General features: G+C 50.4%; 1 protein-coding gene across 1 annotated transcript in view; it reads right to left on the bottom strand.

The window, feature by feature from the left end:
• LOC144601568 (uncharacterized) overlaps window positions 1-14,655 on the bottom strand; it is a 30,977-nt gene extending 16,322 nt beyond the window's left edge. The window contains exons 1-2 of the mRNA XM_078413768.1: window positions 14,561-14,655; window positions 7,713-7,748 (exon numbers count right to left, since the gene is read on the bottom strand). Coding sequence (XP_078269894.1) covers window positions 7,713-7,748; window positions 14,561-14,594 — 70 coding nt within the window. The 5' untranslated portion in view covers window positions 14,595-14,655. The remainder of the gene's footprint in view (window positions 1-7,712; window positions 7,749-14,560) is intronic.
• Window positions 14,656-20,000: the final 5,345 nt, after the last annotated feature.

Raw genomic sequence — 20,000 nt, 5'->3', positions numbered from 1 at the left:
TCTAGGAGCGCAGGTACACAGTCCCCTGAAAGTGGTGTCCCAGGTAGACAGGGAGTGTTGTAGAGCAGAGGGATCTAGGAGCGCAGGTACACAGTCCCCAGGTAGACAGGGAGTGTTGTAGAGCAGAGGGATCTAGGAGCGCAGGTACACAGTCCCCAGGTAGTGGCGTCACAGGTCACTAGTGTGTGCGTATGTGTGTGTATATCGCAAACAGCAGATCACATCTGAGCAGACAAGTTTGATATTTTGATGTGACGTTCAATTGAACCATTTGTTCCACCGTTTATTTGTAAAATGCAGAAGTGGGTTTATGGAATAACTAAAAAAAGAGGATTATTTGCAATAAATTCTGTGTCAGAGTGAGAACTGAAGCAGGAAACAAAATCATGTGCTGTTCAGTCATTGTGTGATACTTTACAGAGTCATAGAGTGATACAGTGTGGAAACAGGCCCTTCGGCCCAACTTGCCCACACCGACCAACATGCCCCATCTACACTAGTCCCACCTGCCCGCGTTTGGAGAGGGTCCAGAGGAGGTTTACACGAACAATCCCAGGAATGAGTGGGTTAACGTACGATGAGGCGTTTGTTGGCACTGGGCCTGCACTCACTGGAGTTTAGAAGAATGAGGGGGGACCTCATTGAAACTCACGAAATAATGAAAGGCCTGGATAGAGTGGATGTGGAGAGGATGTTTCCACTAGTGGGAGAGTCCAGAACCAGAGGGCACAGTCTCAGAATTAAAGGACGTTCCTTTAGGAAGGAGATGAGGAGGGATTTCTTTAGCCAGAGGGTGGTGAATCTGTGGGATTCATTGCCACAGACCGCGGTGGAGGCTGTCAGTGGGCATATTTATAACCATATAACCATATAACAACTACAGCACGGAAACAGGCCCATTCGGCCCTACCAGTCCACGCCGACCATTCTCCCTGACCTAGTCTCATCTACCTGCACTCAGACCATAACCCTCTAATCCCCTCCTATCCATATACCTATCCAATTTACTTTTAAATAATAAAATCGAGCCAGCCTCCACCACTTCCACCGGAAGCCCATTCCATACAGCCACCACCCTCTGAGTAAAGAAGTTACCCCTCATGTTACCCCTAAACTTTTGTCCCTCAATTCTGAAGCTATGTCCCCTTGTTGGAATCTTCCCCACTCTCAAAGGGAAAAGCCTACCCACGTCAACTCTGTCCGTCCCTTTCAAAATTTTAAAAACCTCTATCAAGTCCCCCCTCAACCTTCTACGCTCCAAAGAATAAAGACCCAACCTGTTCAACCTTTCTCTGTAGCCTAAGTGCTGAAACCCAGGCAACATTCTAGTAAATCTCCTCTGTACCCTCTCCATTTTGTCGACATCCTTCCTATAATTTGGCGACCAGAACTGCACACCATACTCCAGATTCGGCCTCACCAATTTAAGGCAGAGATTGATAGATTGTTGATCAGTGCGGGTGTCAGGGGCTATGGGGAGAAGGCAGGAGAATGGGGTTAGGAGGGAGAGATAGACCAGCCATGATTGAATGGCGGAGTGAACTTGATGAGCCGAATGGCCTAATTCTGCTCCTTTCACTTATGACTTTAAGGCCTATGTCCCAGCCTGCCCCAACCTCTCCCTGTAACTCAGGCCCCTCGAGTCCTGGCAACATCCTCGTAAATCTTCTCCGCACCCTTTCCAGTTTTCGATTGTCAGAATCTGTACTTGGATATGAGAGACTTGGATAAGTAGTGGGGGGGAGGGGTTAACAAATTGTGAATATGAAGATGAGGTAAAAGGGAATACAGGAGATATTGCAAAAGACTCTCGGAAGAATGGGAACAGAAGTTCTAGAGCGGAAAAGAAATTAAGGGCAGGGCCAATTGTGAACGATGTGAGAGGGGAGGTAAATACAGAAGTTAAAGTGTTGTACTTAAATGCGCGTAGTATAAAAAATAAAGTGGATGAGCTTGAGGCTCAGTTAGTCATGGGCAAGTATGATGTTGTAGGGATCACTGAGACATGGCTACAAGAGGACCAGGGCTGGGAACTGAATATTCAGGGGTACACAACGTATAGAAAAGACAGACAGGTGGGCAGAGGGGGTGGGGTTGCTCTGATGGTAAGGAATGATATTCATTCCCTTGCAAGGGGTGACATAGAATCAGGAGATGTTGAATCAGTATGGATAGAAATGAGAAATTGTAAGGGTAAAAAGACCCTAATGGGAGTTATCTATAGGCCCCCAAACAGTAGCCTCGACATAGGGTGCAAGTTGAATCAGGAGATAAAATTGGCGTGTCAAAAATGTAATGCTACGGTGGTTATGGGAGATTTCAACATGCAGGTAGACTGGGAAAATCAGGTTGGAAATGGACCCCAGGAAAGAGAGTTTGTAGAGTGCCTTCGAGATGGATTCTTAGAACAGCTTGTACTGGAGCCTACCAGGGAGAAGGCAATTCTGGATTTAGTGTTGTGTAATGATCCTGATCTGATAAGGGGACTAGAGGTAAAAGAGCCATTAGGAGGCAGTGATCACAACATGATAAGTTTTACTCTGCAAATGGAAAGGCAGAAGGGAAAATCGGAAGTGTCGGTATTACAGTATAGCAAAGGGGATTACAGAGGCATGAGGCAGGAGCTGGCCAAAATTGATTGGAAGGAGGCCCTAGCAGGGAAGACGGTAGAACAGCAATGGCAGGTATTCCTGGGAATAATGCAGAGGTTGCAGGATCAATTTATTCCAAAGAGGTGGAAAGACTCTAAGGGGAGTAAGAGACACCTGTGGCTGACAAGGGAAGTCAGGGACAGCATAAAAATTAAGGAGAGGAAGTATAACATAGCAAAGAAGAGTGGGAAGACAGAGGATTGGGACTCTTTTAAAGAGCAACAAAAGTTAACTAAAAAGGCAATACGGGGAGAAAAGATGAGGTACGAGGGTAAACTAGCCAATAATATAAAGGAGGATAGCAAAAGTTTTTTTAGGTATGTGAAGAGGAAAAAAATAGTCAAGGCAAATGTGGGTCCCTTGAAGACAGAAGCAGGGGAATTTATTATGGGGAACAAAGAAATGGCAGACGAGTTAAACCGTTACTTTGGATCTGTCTTCACTGAGGAAGATACACACAATCTCCCAAATGTTCTAGGGGCCGGAGAACCTAGGGTGATGGAGGAACTGAAGGAAATCCACATTAGGCAGGAAATGGTTTTGGGTAGACTGATGGGACTGAAGGCTGATAAATCCCCAGGGCCTGATGGTCTGCATCCCAGGGTACTTAAGGAGGTGGCTCTAGAAATAGTGGAAGCATTGGAGATCATTTTTCAATGTTCTATAGATTCAGGATCAGTTCCTGTGGATTGGAGGATAGCAAATGTTATCCCACTTTTTAAGAAAGGAGGGAGAGAGAAAACGGGTAATTATAGACCAGTTAGTCTGACATCAGTGGTGGGGAAAATGCTGGAGTCAATTATAAAAGACGAAATTGCTGAGCATTTGGATAGCAGTAACAGGATCATTCCGAGTCAGCATGGATTTACGAAGGGGAAATCATGCTTGACAAATCTACTGGAATTTTTTGAGGATGTAACTAGGAAAATTGACAAGGGAGAGTCAGTGGATGTGGTGTACCTCGACTTTCAGAAAGCCTTCGACAAGGTCCCACATAGGAGATTAGTGGGCAAAATTAGGGCACATGGTATTGGGGGTAGGGTACTGACATGGATAGAAAATTGGTTGACAGACAGAAAGCAAAGAGTGGGGATAAATGGGTCCCTTTCGGAATGGCAGGCAGTGACCAGTGGGGTACCGCAAGGTTCGGTGCTGGGACCCCAGCTATTTACGATATACATTAATGACTTAGACGAAGGGATTAAAAGTACCATTAGCAAATTTGCAGATGATACTAAGTTGGGGGGTAGTGTGAATTGTGAGGAAGATGCAATAAGGCTGCAGGGTGACTTGGACAGGTTGTGTGAGTGGGCGGATACATGGCAGATGCAGTTTAATGTAGATAAGTGTGAGGTTATTCACTTTGGAAGTAAGAATAGAAAGGCAGATTATTATCTGAATGGTGTCAAGTTAGGAGGAGGGGGAGTTCAACGAGATCTGGGTGTCCTAGTGCATCAGTCACTGAAAGGAAGCATGCAGGTTCAGCAGGCAGTGAAGAAAACCAATGGAATGTTGGCCTTCGTAACAAGAGGAGTTGAGTATAGGAGCAAAGAGGTCCTTCTACAGTTGTACCGGGCCCTGGTGAGTACCTGGAGTACTGTGTGCAGTTTTGGTCTCCAAATTTGAGGAAGGATGTTCTTGCTATGGAGGGCGTGCAGCGTAGGTTCACTAGGTTAATTCCCGGAATGGCGGGACTGTCGTATGTTGAAAGGCTGGAGCGATTGGGCTTGTATACACTGGAATTTAGAAGGATGAGGGGGGATCTTATTGAAACATATAAGATAATTAGGGGATTGGACACATTAGAGGCAGATAACATGTTCCCAATGTTGGGGGAGTCCAGAACAAGGGGCCACAGTTTGAGAATAAGGGGTAGGCCATTTAGAACGGAGATGAGGAAGAACTTTTTCAGTCAGAGGGTGGTGAAGGTGTGGAATTCTCTGCCTCAGAAGGCAGTGGAGGCCAGTTCATTGGATGCTTTCAAGAGAGAGCTGGATAGAGCTCTTAAGGATAGCGGAGTGAGGGGGTATGGGGAGAAGGCAGGAACGGGGTACTGATTGAGAATGATCAGCCATGATCGCATTGAATGGCGGTGCTGGCTCGAAGGGCTGAATGGCCTACTCCTGCACCTATTGTCTATTGTCTATTGTCTATTGACTTTGTCTGATCAGGTTCGTTAGAAACAGGAAGGAGATTGCCTAATCTTGTGTGAGACTTTTGCAAACAGTAAGTGTTTCATCGCCAACTTTGTCCAAAATGTATAGAGTCATAGAGTGATACAGTGTGGAAACAGGCCCTTCGGCACAATTTTCCCACGCCGACCAACATGCCCCAGCTACACACACATATAAATGCGAGGAATAGATCGGGTAGACGCACAGAGTGGGGGAACCGAGGACCAGAGGTCAGAGGTTCAAGGTGAGAACACAAGAACACAAGAACACAAGAACACAAGAAAATAGGAGCAGGAGTAGGCCAACCGGCCCCTCGAGCCCGCTCCGCCATTCAATACGATCATGGCTGATCCCACCAACCCCCTTCCCACTATCGCCCTTCTTCCCACCCAAAAGAACCGTGTGATCTCCTGGGAGAGGCGAAAAACCGGATAAAAACCCAGGCCAATTTGGGGAAAAAATCCGGGAAATTCCTCTCCGACCCCAAGCTAGGCGATCGAAACTTGTCCAGGAGATCACACAGGTCTTACTATACTAACAATAGCTCATGTCCACTTCCCTGCCCGCTCCCTGTAACCCCTAATTCCCTTGTCTATTAAAAAACAATCTATTTCTGTTTTAAATGTATTTAACGTTCCAGCTTCCACAGCTCCCTGAGGCAGCGAATTCCACAGACTAACCACCCTCTGAGTGAAGAAGTTACTCCTCATCTCAGTTTTAAAAGAGCCCCCTCTTATTCTAAGACTATGCCCCCTAGTTCTGGTCTCCCCGATCATCGGACACATCTTTAGCGCATCCACCCGATCAAGGCCCCTCACGATCTTATACGTTTCAATAAGATCGCCTCTCATTCTTCTGAACTCCAATGAGAAAAGTCCCAACCTACTTAACCTTTCCTCATATGTCAACCCCCTCATCCCTGGAATTAACCATGTAAACCTTCTCTGCACTGCCTCCAGAGCAAGTACATCCTTTCTTAAATATGGACACCAAAACGGCACACAGTATTCCAAATGTGGTCTTACCAATACTGTATACAGCTGTAGCAAGACCTCCCTACTTTTATACTCTACCCCCCTGGCAATAAAGGCTAAGACTCCATTGGCCTTCCTAATCACTTGCTGCACCTGCATACTAACTTATTGTGATTCCTGTACGAGTACCCCCAGGTCCCTTTGCGTTGTATTACCACGCAGTTCCTCCCCATTTAGAAAATAACTTGCTTTATGATTTTTTTTCTCCAAAATGCATAACTTCACATTTATCAGTATTACATTTCATCTGCCAAGTCTGCCCACTCTCCTAGCTTATCTATATCCTTTTGCAGCCTTTTTCTATCCTCCTCACTCCCATTTTTGTGTCATCTTCGAACTTGGATATATTACACTTGGTCCCCTCCTCTAAGTCATTGATATAAATTGTAAACAGCTGGGGTCCCAGCACCGACCCCTGCGGAACCCCACTAGTCACCAATTGCCATCCCCAGGATGATCCATTTATCCCAACTCTCTGCTTCCTGTTTGAAAGCCAAGCTTCTACCCATGCTAATATATTACCCCCAATCCCATGATTTTTTATCTTAAGTAATAGTCTTTTATGTGGCACCTTATTAAAAGCCTTTTGGAAGTCCAAGTATACCACATCCACCGGTTCCCCTTTATCCACCCGAGATGTTACTTCCTCAAAGAATTCAAGCAAATTAGTCAAACATGACTTCCCCTTCGTAAAACCATGCTGACTCTGTCTAATTAAGTTATGTTTATCCAAATACCCCGTCAGTATTTCTTTAATAATGGTCTCCAACATTTTACCCCCCACAGATGTTAGACTAACCGGTCTATAATTACCAGCCTTCTGTCTACTTCCCTGTAAATATAGGTGCTACATTAGCCATTTTCCAATCCACCGGGACCCTTCCTGACTCCAGGGAGCTTTGGAAAATTATCACCAATGCATCCACGATCCCCACTGCTATTTCTCTCAAGACCCTAGGATGTAATCCATCAGGCCCAGGGGATTTATCCGCCTTAAGTCCCATTAATTTACCTAATACCATCTCCTTAGTGATCTTAATAGTGCTTAACTCCTCCATTCCTATAGCCCCCTGTTTATCCAGCGTTGGAATATTTTTAATGTCTTCTATAGTGAGAAGGGGGGGGGGGGAAAGATTTAATTGGAACCTGAGGGGTAACTTTTCCACACAGAGGGTGGTGGGTGTTTGGAACAAGCTGCCGGAGGATGTAGTTGAGGCAGGGACTATCCCAACGTTTAAGAAACAGTTAGACAGGTACATGGATAGGGCAGGTTTGGAGGGATATGGGCCAAATGTGGGCAGGTGGGACTAGTGAAGATGGGGCATGTTTCAGTTCCAAGTACAGAGAGCTGGCTCTCTCCGTGATCATATTGAATGGCAGTGCTGGCTCGAAGGGCCGAATGGCCTACTCCTGCACCTATTTTCTGTTTCTATGTTTCTAGAGTCATATAGCCAACATCAAATTCTATCAGCGAACTATCTTGTGTTAAATAGAAACATAGGGAGGAGGCCATTCGACTCTTTGAGCCAGCACCACCATCCAATATGATCACGGCTGATCATCCACAATCAGTACCTCGTTCCTGTTTTCTCCCCATATCCCTTGATTCCGTTAGCCCTAAAGCTAAATCTAACTCTCTCTTGAAAACATCCAGTGAATTGGCCTCCACTGCCTTCAGTGGCAGAGAATCCCACAGATTCACAACTCTCTGAGTGGAAAAGTTTCTCCTCATCTCAGTCCTAAATGGCCGACCCCTTATTCTTAAACTGTGAACCCTAGATCTGGACTCGCCCGAATATAAAGACAACATATACATCTCATAACTAATAACCTTCTTGCCATCACAAACTCACCTGGTGGAAGATATTCTGTTCCTTGAGAAAGTTGACCTGTTTACAATGAGAAATTAATAATGTTGCTCAGAAATCCTGTCGTTCCCAAGTTACTAATCAATCTGTTTCTGTAGCTGTTGACATTTGAAACCCTCTCTCTCCCTCTCTCCCCTCTCCATCCCACTGTCTCCCCCTCAAACCTCATTCTCCCCATCTCTCTCTCTCCCTCTCTCCCTCTCTCCCTCTCTCTCTCTCTCTCTCTCTCTCTCTCTCTCTCTCTCTCTCTCTCTCTCTCTCTCTCTCTCTCTCTCTCTCTCTCTCTCTCTCTCTCTCTCTCTCTCTCTCTCTCTCTCTCTCTCCTCTCTCCCTCTCTCCCTCTCTCCCTCTCTCTCTCTCTCTCTCTCTCTCTCTCTCTCTCTCTCTCTCTCTCTCTCCTCTCTCCCTCTCTCCCTCTCTCTCTCTCTCTCTCTCTTTCCATTCAAGGATGTCATTCACCAATTGCATATTACAGTGCACCAGAAGTACATAAACGCTCAATGGTCCCAATACACCAATCAGTCATTACGGCACAATGGTGCAATCTCTATCTACAATGCTCTCACCTCCCCGCGACAACCAGCGTTCACAGAAGGCCTCCAGAGTCCACATGGACACCGCGTGTTCCATCTCCAGGGTCACGCGAGAACGGACATCGGCCCGGAAGAGGGGCAGGCAGCCGACTCTGTTGTGACCATCGACCGCCCGCTGCCTGGACTCGCGAATGGCCATCTTGGCCAGGCCCAGGAGCAAACCGACAGGGAAATCCCACCCTCCCCACCGGCCCTCCCCACTCCCAGCCCCGAGCCCAAACACCAGGATCGTAGGACTGAAATGCAGCCAAAACTTGAGGAGCAACCCCTTCAGATACTCATACAGGGCAGCAACCTCACACACTCCATGTACACGTGGACCCCCACACACTCCATGTACACGTGGACCCCCACACACTCCATGTACACGTGGACCCCACACACTCCATGTACACGTGGACCCCCACACACTCCATATACACGTGGAACACAGACTCTTCCTCGCCGCAGAAATACAGGCGGCCGGCGAGTCCGTGAACCGGCTCAAACCACGGCTCTGTGCAACACTCTCCACCCCAGGTCCCCGATGTAAAGGGGGAGGACTCCCTTGTAGAGAGACCTCCACTGGGGACCACCCCCTCCATCAGGTGGCAACACGGATCGCCAAGATGTGTCCCCTCTCTCGCTCCCCATCTCTCTCTTCAAGGGGGTATGGGGAGAAGGCAGGAACGGGTACTGATTGAGAGTGATCAGCCATGATCACATTGAATGGCGGTGCTGGCTCGAAGGGCCGAATGGCCTCCTCCTGCACCTATTGTCTATTGTCTCCCCCTCTCTCTCTTCCCCTCTCTCTCTTCCCCCTTTCCCTATCCCCCTCTCCCTTTCCCCCTCTCTCTTCCACCCCTTCCTCTCTTCCCCCTCTCTCTTCCCCCCCTTCCTCTCTTCCCCCTCTCTCTTCCCCCCCTCTCTCTTCTCCCCCTCTCTCTTCTCCCCCTCTCTCTTCTCCCCTCTCTCTTCTCCCCCTCTCTCTTTCCCCCTCTCTCTTTTCCCCCTCTCTCTTTTCCCCCTCTCTCTTTTCCCCCTCTCTCTTTTCCCCCTCTCTCTTTTCCCCCTCTCTCTTTTCCCCCTCTCTCTTCTCCCCCTCTCTCTTCTCCCCCTCTCTCTTCTCCCCCTCTCTCTTCTCCCCTTCCCTCCACACCTCTCATGCCCCTCTCCCTCTCCCCACTCTCTCCCCCTCTAACACCCCCTCACTCACCCCCTCTCACACCCCCTCTCCCTCTCTCTCTCCCCATCTCACCCCCTCTCTCTCCCCCTCTCTCTCCCCCTCTCTCTCCCCCCCTCTCTCCCCCTCTCTCTCCCCCTCTCTCCCACAGTTAGACAGGGTGTTGTACAGTGGGATCTAGGAGCACAGGTACAAAGTTGCATGGAAGTGGCATCACAGGTAGAATGGGGTGAGGAGATGAGATCAGCCATGATTGAATGACGATTGAGTAGACGATGGGCTGAACGGCCTCATTCTGCTGCTATCAGTTATGAACTGATGAACGTACCAGGAGTTACCAGGAGATCACCACAATATCACAAACATTGCCAGAACTGGTCAAACTGGTTTCCTTTTGATGTGGTGGTAAATTTGATCAGAATAAACATAGAGAGCATGAAACATAGAGAAATGCAATGTGGAAACAGGCCCTTCAGCCCAACGTGCCCACACCACCCAACATGGCCCATCTATACTAGTCCCACACCGACCAACATGGCCCATCTATACTAGTCCCACACCGACCAACATGGCCCGTCTATACTAGTCCCACACCGACCAACATGCCCCATCTACACTAGTCCCACACCACCCAACATGGCCCGTCTACACTAGTCCCACACCGACCAACATGGCCCGTCTACACTAGTCCCACACCGACCAACATGGCCCGTCTACACTAGTCCCACCTGCCCACACCACACCGACCAACATGGCCCATCTATACTAGTCCCACCTGCCCACAACGACCAACATGGCCCATCTACACTAGTCCCACCTGCCCACAACGACCAACATGGCCCATCTATACTAGTCCCACCCGCCCACACCGACCAACATGGCCCATCTATACTAGTCCCACCCGCCCACACCGACCAACATGGCCCATCTATACTAGTCCCACCTGCCCACACCGACCAACATGGCCCATCTATACTAGTCCCACACCGACCAACATGGCCCATCTATACTAGTCCCACACCGACCAACATGGCCCGTCTATACTAGTCCCACACCGACCAACATGCCCCATCTACACTAGTCCCACACCACCCAACATGGCCCGTCTACACTAGTCCCACACCGACCAACATGGCCCGTTTACACTAGTCCCACCTGCCCACACCACACCGACCAACATGGCCCATCTATACTAGTCCCACCTGCCCACAACGACCAACATGGCCCATCTACACTAGTCCCACCTGCCCACAACGACCAACATGGCCCATCTATACTAGTCCCACCCGCCCACACCGACCAACATGGCCCATCTATACTAGTCCCACCTGCCCACACCGACCAACATGGCCCATCTATACTAGTCCCACACCGACCAACATGCCCCGTCTATACTAGTCCCACACCGACCAACATGGCCCATCTACACTAGTCCCACCTGCCCACACCGACCAACATGGCCCGTCTATACTAGTCCCACCTGCCCACACCACCCAACATGCCCCATCTACACTAGTCCCACCTGCCCACACCGGCCAACATGGCCCATCTACACTAGTCCCACCCGCCCAACATGGCCCGTCAACACTAGTCCCACCTCCCCACACTGACCAACATGCCCCATCTACACTAGTCCCACCTGCCCACACCGACCAACATGCCCCATCTACACTAGTCCCACCTGCCCACACCGACCAACATGCCCCATCTACACTAGTCACATCTGCCCACACACCGACCAACATGCCCCATCTACACTAGTCCCATCTGCCCACACCGACCAACATGCCCCATCTACACTAGTCCCACCTGCCCACACCGACCAAAATGCCCCATCTACACTAGTCCCACCTGCCCACACCACACCGACCAACATGGCCCATCTACACTAGTCCCACCCGCCCAACATGGCCCGTCTACACTAGTCCCACCTCCCCACACCGACCAACATGCCCCATCTACACTAGTCCCACCTGCCCACACCGGCCAACATGCCCCATCTACACTAGTCCCACCTGCCCAACATGGCCCGTCTACACTAGTCCCACACCGACCAACAAGCCCCATCTACACTAGTCCCACACCGACCAACATGGCCCGTCTACACTAGTCCCACCTGCCCACACCGACCAACATGGCCCGTCTACACTAGTCCCACACCGACCAACAAGCCCCATCTACACTAGTCCCACACCGACCAACATGGCCCGTCTACACTAGTCCCACCTGCCCACACCGACCAACATGGCCCATCTACACTAGTCCCACCTGCCCACACCGACCAACATGCCCCATCTACACTAGTCCCACACCACCCAACATGCCCCATCTACACTAGTCCCACCTGCCCACCACCGACCAACATGGCCCATCTACACTAGTCCCACCTGCCCACACCACCCAACATGGTCCGTCTACACTAGTCCCAACCTGCCCACACCGACCAACATGGCCCATCTACACTAGTCCCACCTGCCCCACACCGACCAACATGCCCCATCTACACTAGTCCCACACCACCCAACATGCCCCATCTACACTAGTCCCACCTGCCCACACCGACCAACATGCCCCATCTACACTAGTCCCACCTGCCCACACCGACCAACATGCCCCATCTACACTAGTCCCACCTGCCCACACCACCCAACATGCCCCATCTACACTAGTCCCACCTGCCCACACCACCCAACATGCCCATCTACACTAGTCGCACCTGTCCGCTTATCAAGTATTGTTGTTCAATTCTGGGCACCGTGTTATGGAAAGATGTGTCAAGCTGGAAAGGGCACAGAGAAGATTTACGAGGATGTTGCCAGGACTCGAGGGGCCTGAGCTACAGGGAGTGCTTGGGACAGGCTGGGTCTCTATTCCTTGGAGCGCAGGAAGCTGAAGGGTGATCTTGTCGAGGTGTGTTAAGTTTGTGTTAGATAGAGCTCTAGGGCTAGTGGAATCAAGGGATATTGGGAGAAGGCAGGCACGGGTTACTAATCTCTCTACTCCACAACACTCCCTGTCTACCTGTGACACCACCGTCAGGGAACTATGTACCTGTGCTCCTAGATCCCTCTGCTCCCAACTCCACGTCTACCTGTGACGCCACTTTCAGGGAACTATGTACATGTGTTCCTAGATCCCTCTGCTCTACAACACTCCCTGTCTACCCCAGATGTATTGGAGAACAGAGGATCTAGGGGGGTAGAGGAACTGAAAGAAATTTACATAGGCGAGAAATAGTATTGGGTAGACTGATGGGACTGAAGGATGATAAATCCCCAGGGCCTGATGGTCTGCATCCCAGGGTACTCAGAGACATGCTCTAGAAATAGTGGACGCATTAGTGATCATTTTTCCAATGTTCAATAGATTCAGGATCAGTTCCTGTGGATTGGAGGATAGCTAATGTTATCCCACTTTTCAAGAAAGGAGCGTGAGAGAAAACAGGGAATTACAGACCAGTTAGCCTGACATCGGTGGTGGGGAAGATGCTGGAGTCAATTATTAAAGAGGTAATAACGGCGCATTTGAATAGCAGTAAAAGGATAAGTCCAAATCTGCATGGATTTATGAAAGGGGAATCATGCTTGACTAATCTTCTGGAATTTTTTGAGGACGTGATAAGTAAAATGGATGAAGGGGAGCCAGTGGATGTGGTGTATCTGGACTTTCAGAAAGCCTTTGATAAGGTCCCGCACAGGAGATTGGTGAGCAAAATTAGAGCACATGGTATTGGGGGTAGGGTATTGACATGGATACAGAATTGGTTGGCAGACAGGAAGCAAAGAGTAGGAGTAAACGGGTCCTTTTCAGAATGGCAGGCAGTGTGAGTGGAGTGCCGCAAGGCTCAGTGTTGGGGCCACAACTATTCACCATATATATTAATGATTTGGAAGAGGGAATTAGAAGCAACACGAGCAAGTTTGCGGATGACACAAAGCTGGGTGGCAGTGTGAACTGTGAAGAGGATGTTAGGAGGTTGCAGGGTGACCTGGACAGGTTGAGTGAGTGGGCAGGTGTGTGGCAGATACAGTATAATGTAGATAAATGTGAGGTTATCCACTTTGGCGGCAAAAACAAGGAGGCAGATTATTATCTCAATGGTGTCAGGTTAGGTAAGGGGGAGGTGCAGCGAGACCTGGGTGTCCTTGTACACCAGTCACTGAAAGTTGGCGTGCAGGTACAGCGGGCAGTGAAGAAAGCTAATGGCATGTTGGCCTTCATAACAAGAGGATTTCAATATAGGAGTAAAGAGGTTCTTCTGCAGTTGTACAGGGCCCTGGTAAGACCACATCTGGAGTATTGTGTACAGTTTTGGTCTCCTAATTTGAGGAAGGACATCCTTGTAATTGAGGCAGTGCAGCGTAGGTTCACAAGATTGATCCCTGGGATGGCGGGACTGTCATATGAGGAAAGATTGAAAAGACTAGGTTTGTATTCACTGGAGTTTAGAAGGATGAGAGGGGATCTTTTAGAAATATACAATTATAAAAGGACTGGACAAGCTCAATGCAGGATAAATGTTCCCAATGTTGGGTGAGTCCAGAATCAGGGGACACACTTATAATAAAGAAGAGGCCATTTAAAAACTAAGATGAGAAGAAACATTTTCAACCAGAGAATTGTGAATTTGTGGAATTCTCTGCCACAGAGGGCAGTGGAGGCCAAATCACTGGATGGATTTAAGAGAGAGTTAGATAGAGCTCTGGGGGCTGGTGGAATCGAGGGATATGGGAAGGCAGGCACGGGTTACTGATTGTGGATGATCAGCCTTGATCACAATGAAGGGCCGATGGCCTCCTCCTGCACCTATTTTTTATGTTTTATTTTCTATGTTTCTTACCTGTGACGCCACTTTCAGGGAACTGTCTACCTGCGCTCCTAGATCCCTCTGCTCTACAACACTCCCTGTCTACCTGTGACGCCACTACCTGGAACGGTGTACCTGCGCTCCTAGATCCCTCTGCTCCACATCGGTATAAATGAAAATAACAACCACAAACCTTCAACTGAACCTAACGGAGTTAATTGAAAGGTGCACATGGGAAATTCAGCAGAAGGTAAAGTTGCCCTTTACTCACCGAATGTGAGGATTAGGAGTTGGAATGTCATCATCGTGAGTGGCCCCGGGGCATGCTCACAAGTCCTGCTCTCTCTTCAGCTGCCAGCGAGTAATCACAAGGTTCAACACACAGATAGTTCAGTTGCAAATTATGTTTGTGTCAGAGAAAGGAAATGGATGAGGTCAGATTGTGTGGGCTTGGTTAAAAGAGGAAACGGGGGGGGGAGCTGATTACAGAGGTCACACAGTGCGGAAACAGTCCCTCCAGCCCACACCGCCCAACATGCCCCATCTACACTAGTCCCACCTGCCCTCACCACCCAACATGCCCCATCTACACTAGTCCCTCCAGCCCACACCGACCAACATGCCCCATCTACACTAGTCCCACCTGCCCACACCGGTGTGGGCAGGTGGGACTAGTATAGATGGGGCATGTTGGCCGGTGTGGTGTGGGCAGATGGGACTAGCCTAGATGGGGCATGTTGGTCGGTGTGGGCAGGTGGGACTAGTGTAGATGGGGCATGTTGGTCGGTGTGGGCAGGTGGGACTAGTGTAGATGGGGGCATGTTGGCCGGTGTGGGCAGGTGGGACTAGTGTAGATGGGGCATGTTGGTCGGTGTGGGCAGGTGGGACTAGTGTAGATGGGGCATGTTGGGTGGTGTGGGCAGGTGGGTCTAGTGTAGATGGGGCATGTTGGGCGGTGTGGGCAGGTGGGACTAGTGTAGATGGGGCATGTTGGGTGGTGTGGGCAGGTGGGGCTAGTGTAGATGGGGCATGTTGGGTGGTGTGGGCAGGTGGGACTAGTGTAGATGGGGCATGTTGGGTGGTGTGGGCAGGTGGGTCTAGTGTAGATGGGGCATGTTGGGTGGTGTGGGCAGGTGGGACTAGTGTAGATGGGGCATGTTGGCCGGTGTGGGCAGGTGTAGATGGGGCATGTTGGTCGGTGTGGGCAGGTGGGACTAGTGTAGATGGGGCATGTTGGTCGGTGTGGGCAGGTGGGACTAGTGTAGATGGGGCATGTTGGTCGGTGTGGGCAGGTGGGACTAGTGTAGATGGGGCATGTTGGGTGGTGTGGGCAGGTGGGACTAGTGTAGATGGGGCATGTTGGTCGGTGTGGGCAGGTGGGACTAGTGTAGATGGGGCATGTTGGTCGGTGTGGGCAGGTGGACTAGTGTAGATGGGGCATGTTGGTCGGTGTGGGCAGGTGGGTCTAGTGTAGATGGGGCATGTTGGGTGGTGTGGGCAGGTGGGTCTAGTGTGGATGGGGCATGTTGGGTCGGTGTGGGCAGGTGGGACTAGTGTAGATGGGGCATGTTGGGTGGTGTGGGCAGGTGGGTCTAGTGTAGATGGGGCATGTTGGGTGGTGTGGGACTAGTGTAGATGGGGCATGTTGGGTGGTGTGGGCAGGTGGGTCTAGTGTAGATGGGGCATGTTGGGTGGTGTGGGACTAGTGTAGATGGGGCATGTTGGGTGGTGTGGGCAGGTGGGTCTAGTGTAGATGGGGCATGTTGGGTGGTGTGGGACTAGTGTAGATGGGGCATGTTGGGTGGTGTGGGCAGGTGGGTCTAGTGTAGATGGGCATGTTGGGTGGTGTGGGCAGGTGGGACTAGTGTAGATGGGGCATGTTGGGTGGTGTGGGTGGGCAGGTGGGTCTAGTGTACATGCCACTGGAGATAAATGGGTCTATTGTGGATAGGGTGAGCAGTTTCAAATACTTGGGAGTCCGCATCGCAGAGGATCTGACGTGGGCAACGCACATTGCCACACTGGTGGGTAAGGCTAAGCAGCGCCTTTACCACCTTAGACAACTGAGGAAATTCAGAGTGTCGCTGAGGATCCTTCATTGCTTCTACTCTGGGCTGTAGAGAGCATCCTGTCCGGCAACATTACAGTCTGGTTTGGGAACAGCTCTGCCCAGGACAGGATGGCCCTGCAGAGAGTAGTGCGTTCGGCAGAACGCACGGAACAGCTCTGCCCAGGACAGGATGGCCCTGCAGAGAGTAGTGCGTTCGGCAGAACGCACCTTGGGAACTACACTCGTCCCCTGCAGGACCTATACATCAGGAGGTGCAGATCCAGAGCAAGCAAGATCATGAGGGACCCCTGCCACCCCAGTAACGGACTGTTCCAGATGCTACGGTCAGGCAAACGTCTCCGCTGTCACGCTGTGAAAACGGAGAGGATGAGACGGAGCTTCTTCCCACAGGCCATCAGGACTGTCAACTTTGATAACCCCAGAGACTAAATTTTTTGTCGACACTTTGTTGTGCTATGTTTAGTAACTTATTAACTTTATTTATATGCTGTAACTGTAATTATTTTTGTGCACAACCCGCAGGCATTGCCACTTTCATTTCACTGCACATCGAGTATGTGTATGTGACAAATAAATTTGACTTGACTTGACTTGACTTGACTTGTAGATGGGGCATGTTGGGTGGTGTGGGCAGGTGGGACTAGTGTAGATGGGGCATGTTGGTCGGTGTGGGCAGGTGGGACTAGTGTAGATGGGGCATGTTGGGTGGTGTGGGGCAGGTGGGACTAGTGTAGATGGGGCATGTTGGGCAGGTCAGTGGGCAGGTGGGACTAGTGTAGATGGGGCATGTTGGTCGGTGTGGGCAGGTGGGACTAGTGTAGATGGGGCATGTTGGGTGGTGTGGGCAGGTGGGACTAGTGTAGATGGGCATGTTGGGTGGTGTGGGCAGGTGGGACTAGTGTAGATGGGCATGTTGGTCGGTGTGGGCAGGTGGGACTAGTGTAGATGGGGCATGTTGGGCGGTGTGGGCAGGTGGGACTAGTGTAGATGGGGGCATGTTGGGCGGTGTGGGACTAGTGTAGATGGGGCATGTTGGGCGGTGTGGGACTAGTGTAGATGGGGCATGTTGGGCGGTGTGGGCAGGTGGGACTAGTGTAGATGGGGCATGTTGGTGGTGTGGGACTAGTGTAGATGGGGCATGTGGTGGCGGTGTGGGACTAGTGTAGATGGGGCATGTTGGGCGGTGTGGGACTAGTGTAGATGGGGCATGTTGGGCGGTGTGGGCAGGTGGGACTAGTGTAGATGGGGCATGTTGGGTGGTGTGGGACTAGTGTAGATGGGGCATGTTGGGCGGTGTGGGACTAGTGTAGATGGGGCATGTTGGGGCGGTGTGGGACTAGTGTAGATGGGGCATGTTGGGCGGTGTGGGCAGGTTGGGCTGAAGAGGCAGCATCACTCTTTGACCTTGCCTGTATATTTTGCTTGGCCAGCTTACACCCCAGCGGTGGTGAACATTGACTTCTCCCCGCTGATAAATCTCCATTCTACATGTTCCTTGATCTCCATTCCCTTCGTCCAGTTCTCACACCTTACACTTCCTTATTTCTGTGTCTCCCTCTCCCCGGTCTCTCAGCCTGAAGAAGGGTCTCGACCAGGAACATCACCCAATCCTTCTCTCCACAGATGCTGCCCGACCCACTGAGTCACTCCATCGTGTAAACCATCATCTGCAGTTCCTCCGACACGTACTCAGTTGAGTTTATTGTCATTGGTACCGAGCGAGGTACAGTGAAAAGCTTTCTTGTTGTGTGGTATCCAGTCAGTAGAAAGACTGTACATGAGTACAATCGAGCTGTCCACAGTGTACAGTGTAAAGGGAATAACATTTAGTGAGAGAGAGAGAGAGAGAGAGGAGAGAGAGAGAGAGAGAGAGAGAGAGAGAGAGAGAGAGAGAGAGACGAGAGAGAGAGAGAGAGAGACACACACACACACACACACACACACACACACACACACACACACACAAAGTGCTGGAGTAACTCAGCGGGTCAGGCAGTATCTCTGGAGAACATGGATAATTTAGTTGAGTTTACTTTATTGCCACGTGTACCGAGACTTTTGTTGTTGCGTGCTCTCCAGTCAGCGGAAAGACTATACATGTTTACAAACGAGCCGTCCACAGTGCACACAGATACAGGATGAAGAGAATGACGTTTTGTGCTAGGTAAAATCCGATTAAAGATAGTCATAGGGTCTCCAATGAGGTAGATGGGAGTTCAGGACCACTGTCTAGTTGGTGAGAGGACGGTTCAGTTAACAGCCAGGAAGAAACTGTCACTGAATCTGGAGGTGTGCGTCTCCACACATCTGTACCTCCTGCATGATGGGAGAGGGGGGAAGTGGGAGTGACCGGGGGGGTGAGACTGGTCCTTTGATGATGCTGCTGGCCTTGCCGAGACAGTGTGAGGTGTAGATGGAGTGGGTGGGAGGGAGGTTGGTTTGTGTGATGGTCTGGGCTGCTGGCCTTGCCGACGGCAGCGTGAGGTGTAGATGGAGTGGGTGGGAGGGAGGTTGGTTTGTGTGATGGTCTGGGCTGCTGGCCTTGCGAGGCAGCGTGAGGTGTAGATGGAGTGGGTGGGAGGGAGGTTGGTTTGTGTGATGGGCTGGGCTGTCCACAACTCTCTGCGATTCCTTGCGGTCATGGATGGAGCTGTTCCCAAACCATGCTGTGATGCGTGCTGATATAAATGCTTTCTGCTGGCACAATCTGAAGAAGTTGGTGAGAGTTGATGGGACTTGCCAAACTTCCTCAGCCTTCTAAGGAACAAGAGGCGTTGGTGAGCTTTCTTGGCCAATATGGACAGTTGATGAGAAGTTGTCGTTGATTAGGTAGAGCTGCGAATTGGACGTGTTGAAGCATCTCTACTCCACATCCTCGCTGGCCACGGGGGCGGCTTCCTGAAGACCACGACTATCTTCTACTCCACATCCTCGCTGGCCACGGGGGCGGCTTCCTGAAGACCACAACTATCTTCTTTATCATGTTGGCGTTGAGAGCAAGGTTGTTGTCTTGTAACGACTAGTGGAATCACAGGTAGACAGGGACTGTTGAAGAGCAGAGGGATCTAGGAGCGCAGGTACATAGTTCCTGACAGTGGCGTCACAGTTTGACAGGGAGTGTTGAAGAGCAGAGGGATCTTGAAGTGCAGATTCTACACCATTTCGACAGATTGCAAATTTTCCACACATCTTGTCAGTGAACTTTATAAGGTGACCTGTAGTTCCTCGTAAGAGAAAGAATAATATATTTGCATTAATTTAAATGGTTTCCATGGTTTCCGGGCGGCACGGTGGGGCAGCGGTAGAGTGTTGCTGCCTCACAGCGCCAGAGACCCCGGTTCGATCCTGTCTGTACGGAGTTTGCATGTTCTCCCTTTGACCTGCGTGGGTTTTCTCCGGGTGCTCCGGTTTCCTCCCACACTCCAAAGACGTGCAGGTTTGTAGGTTAATTGGCTTCGGTAAAAATTGTAGATTGTCCCCAGTGTGTGTGGGATTATGCTAGTGTACGGGGATCGCTGGCCAGCATGGACTCAGTGGGCCGAAGGGCCTGTGTCTCTGAAGTACATCTAAAACGAATAAAGTAAACTGAACTTGACAAACATTTTAGTTCTTGATTACAGCCGAGAATCAGGCCCAGATT

Source organism: Rhinoraja longicauda, chromosome 17 (assembly GCF_053455715.1).
Source record: "Rhinoraja longicauda isolate Sanriku21f chromosome 17, sRhiLon1.1, whole genome shotgun sequence".
NCBI classification, from domain to species: domain Eukaryota; kingdom Metazoa; phylum Chordata; class Chondrichthyes; order Rajiformes; family Arhynchobatidae; genus Rhinoraja; species Rhinoraja longicauda.
This window is presented reverse-complemented; position numbering and strand designations above follow the sequence as displayed.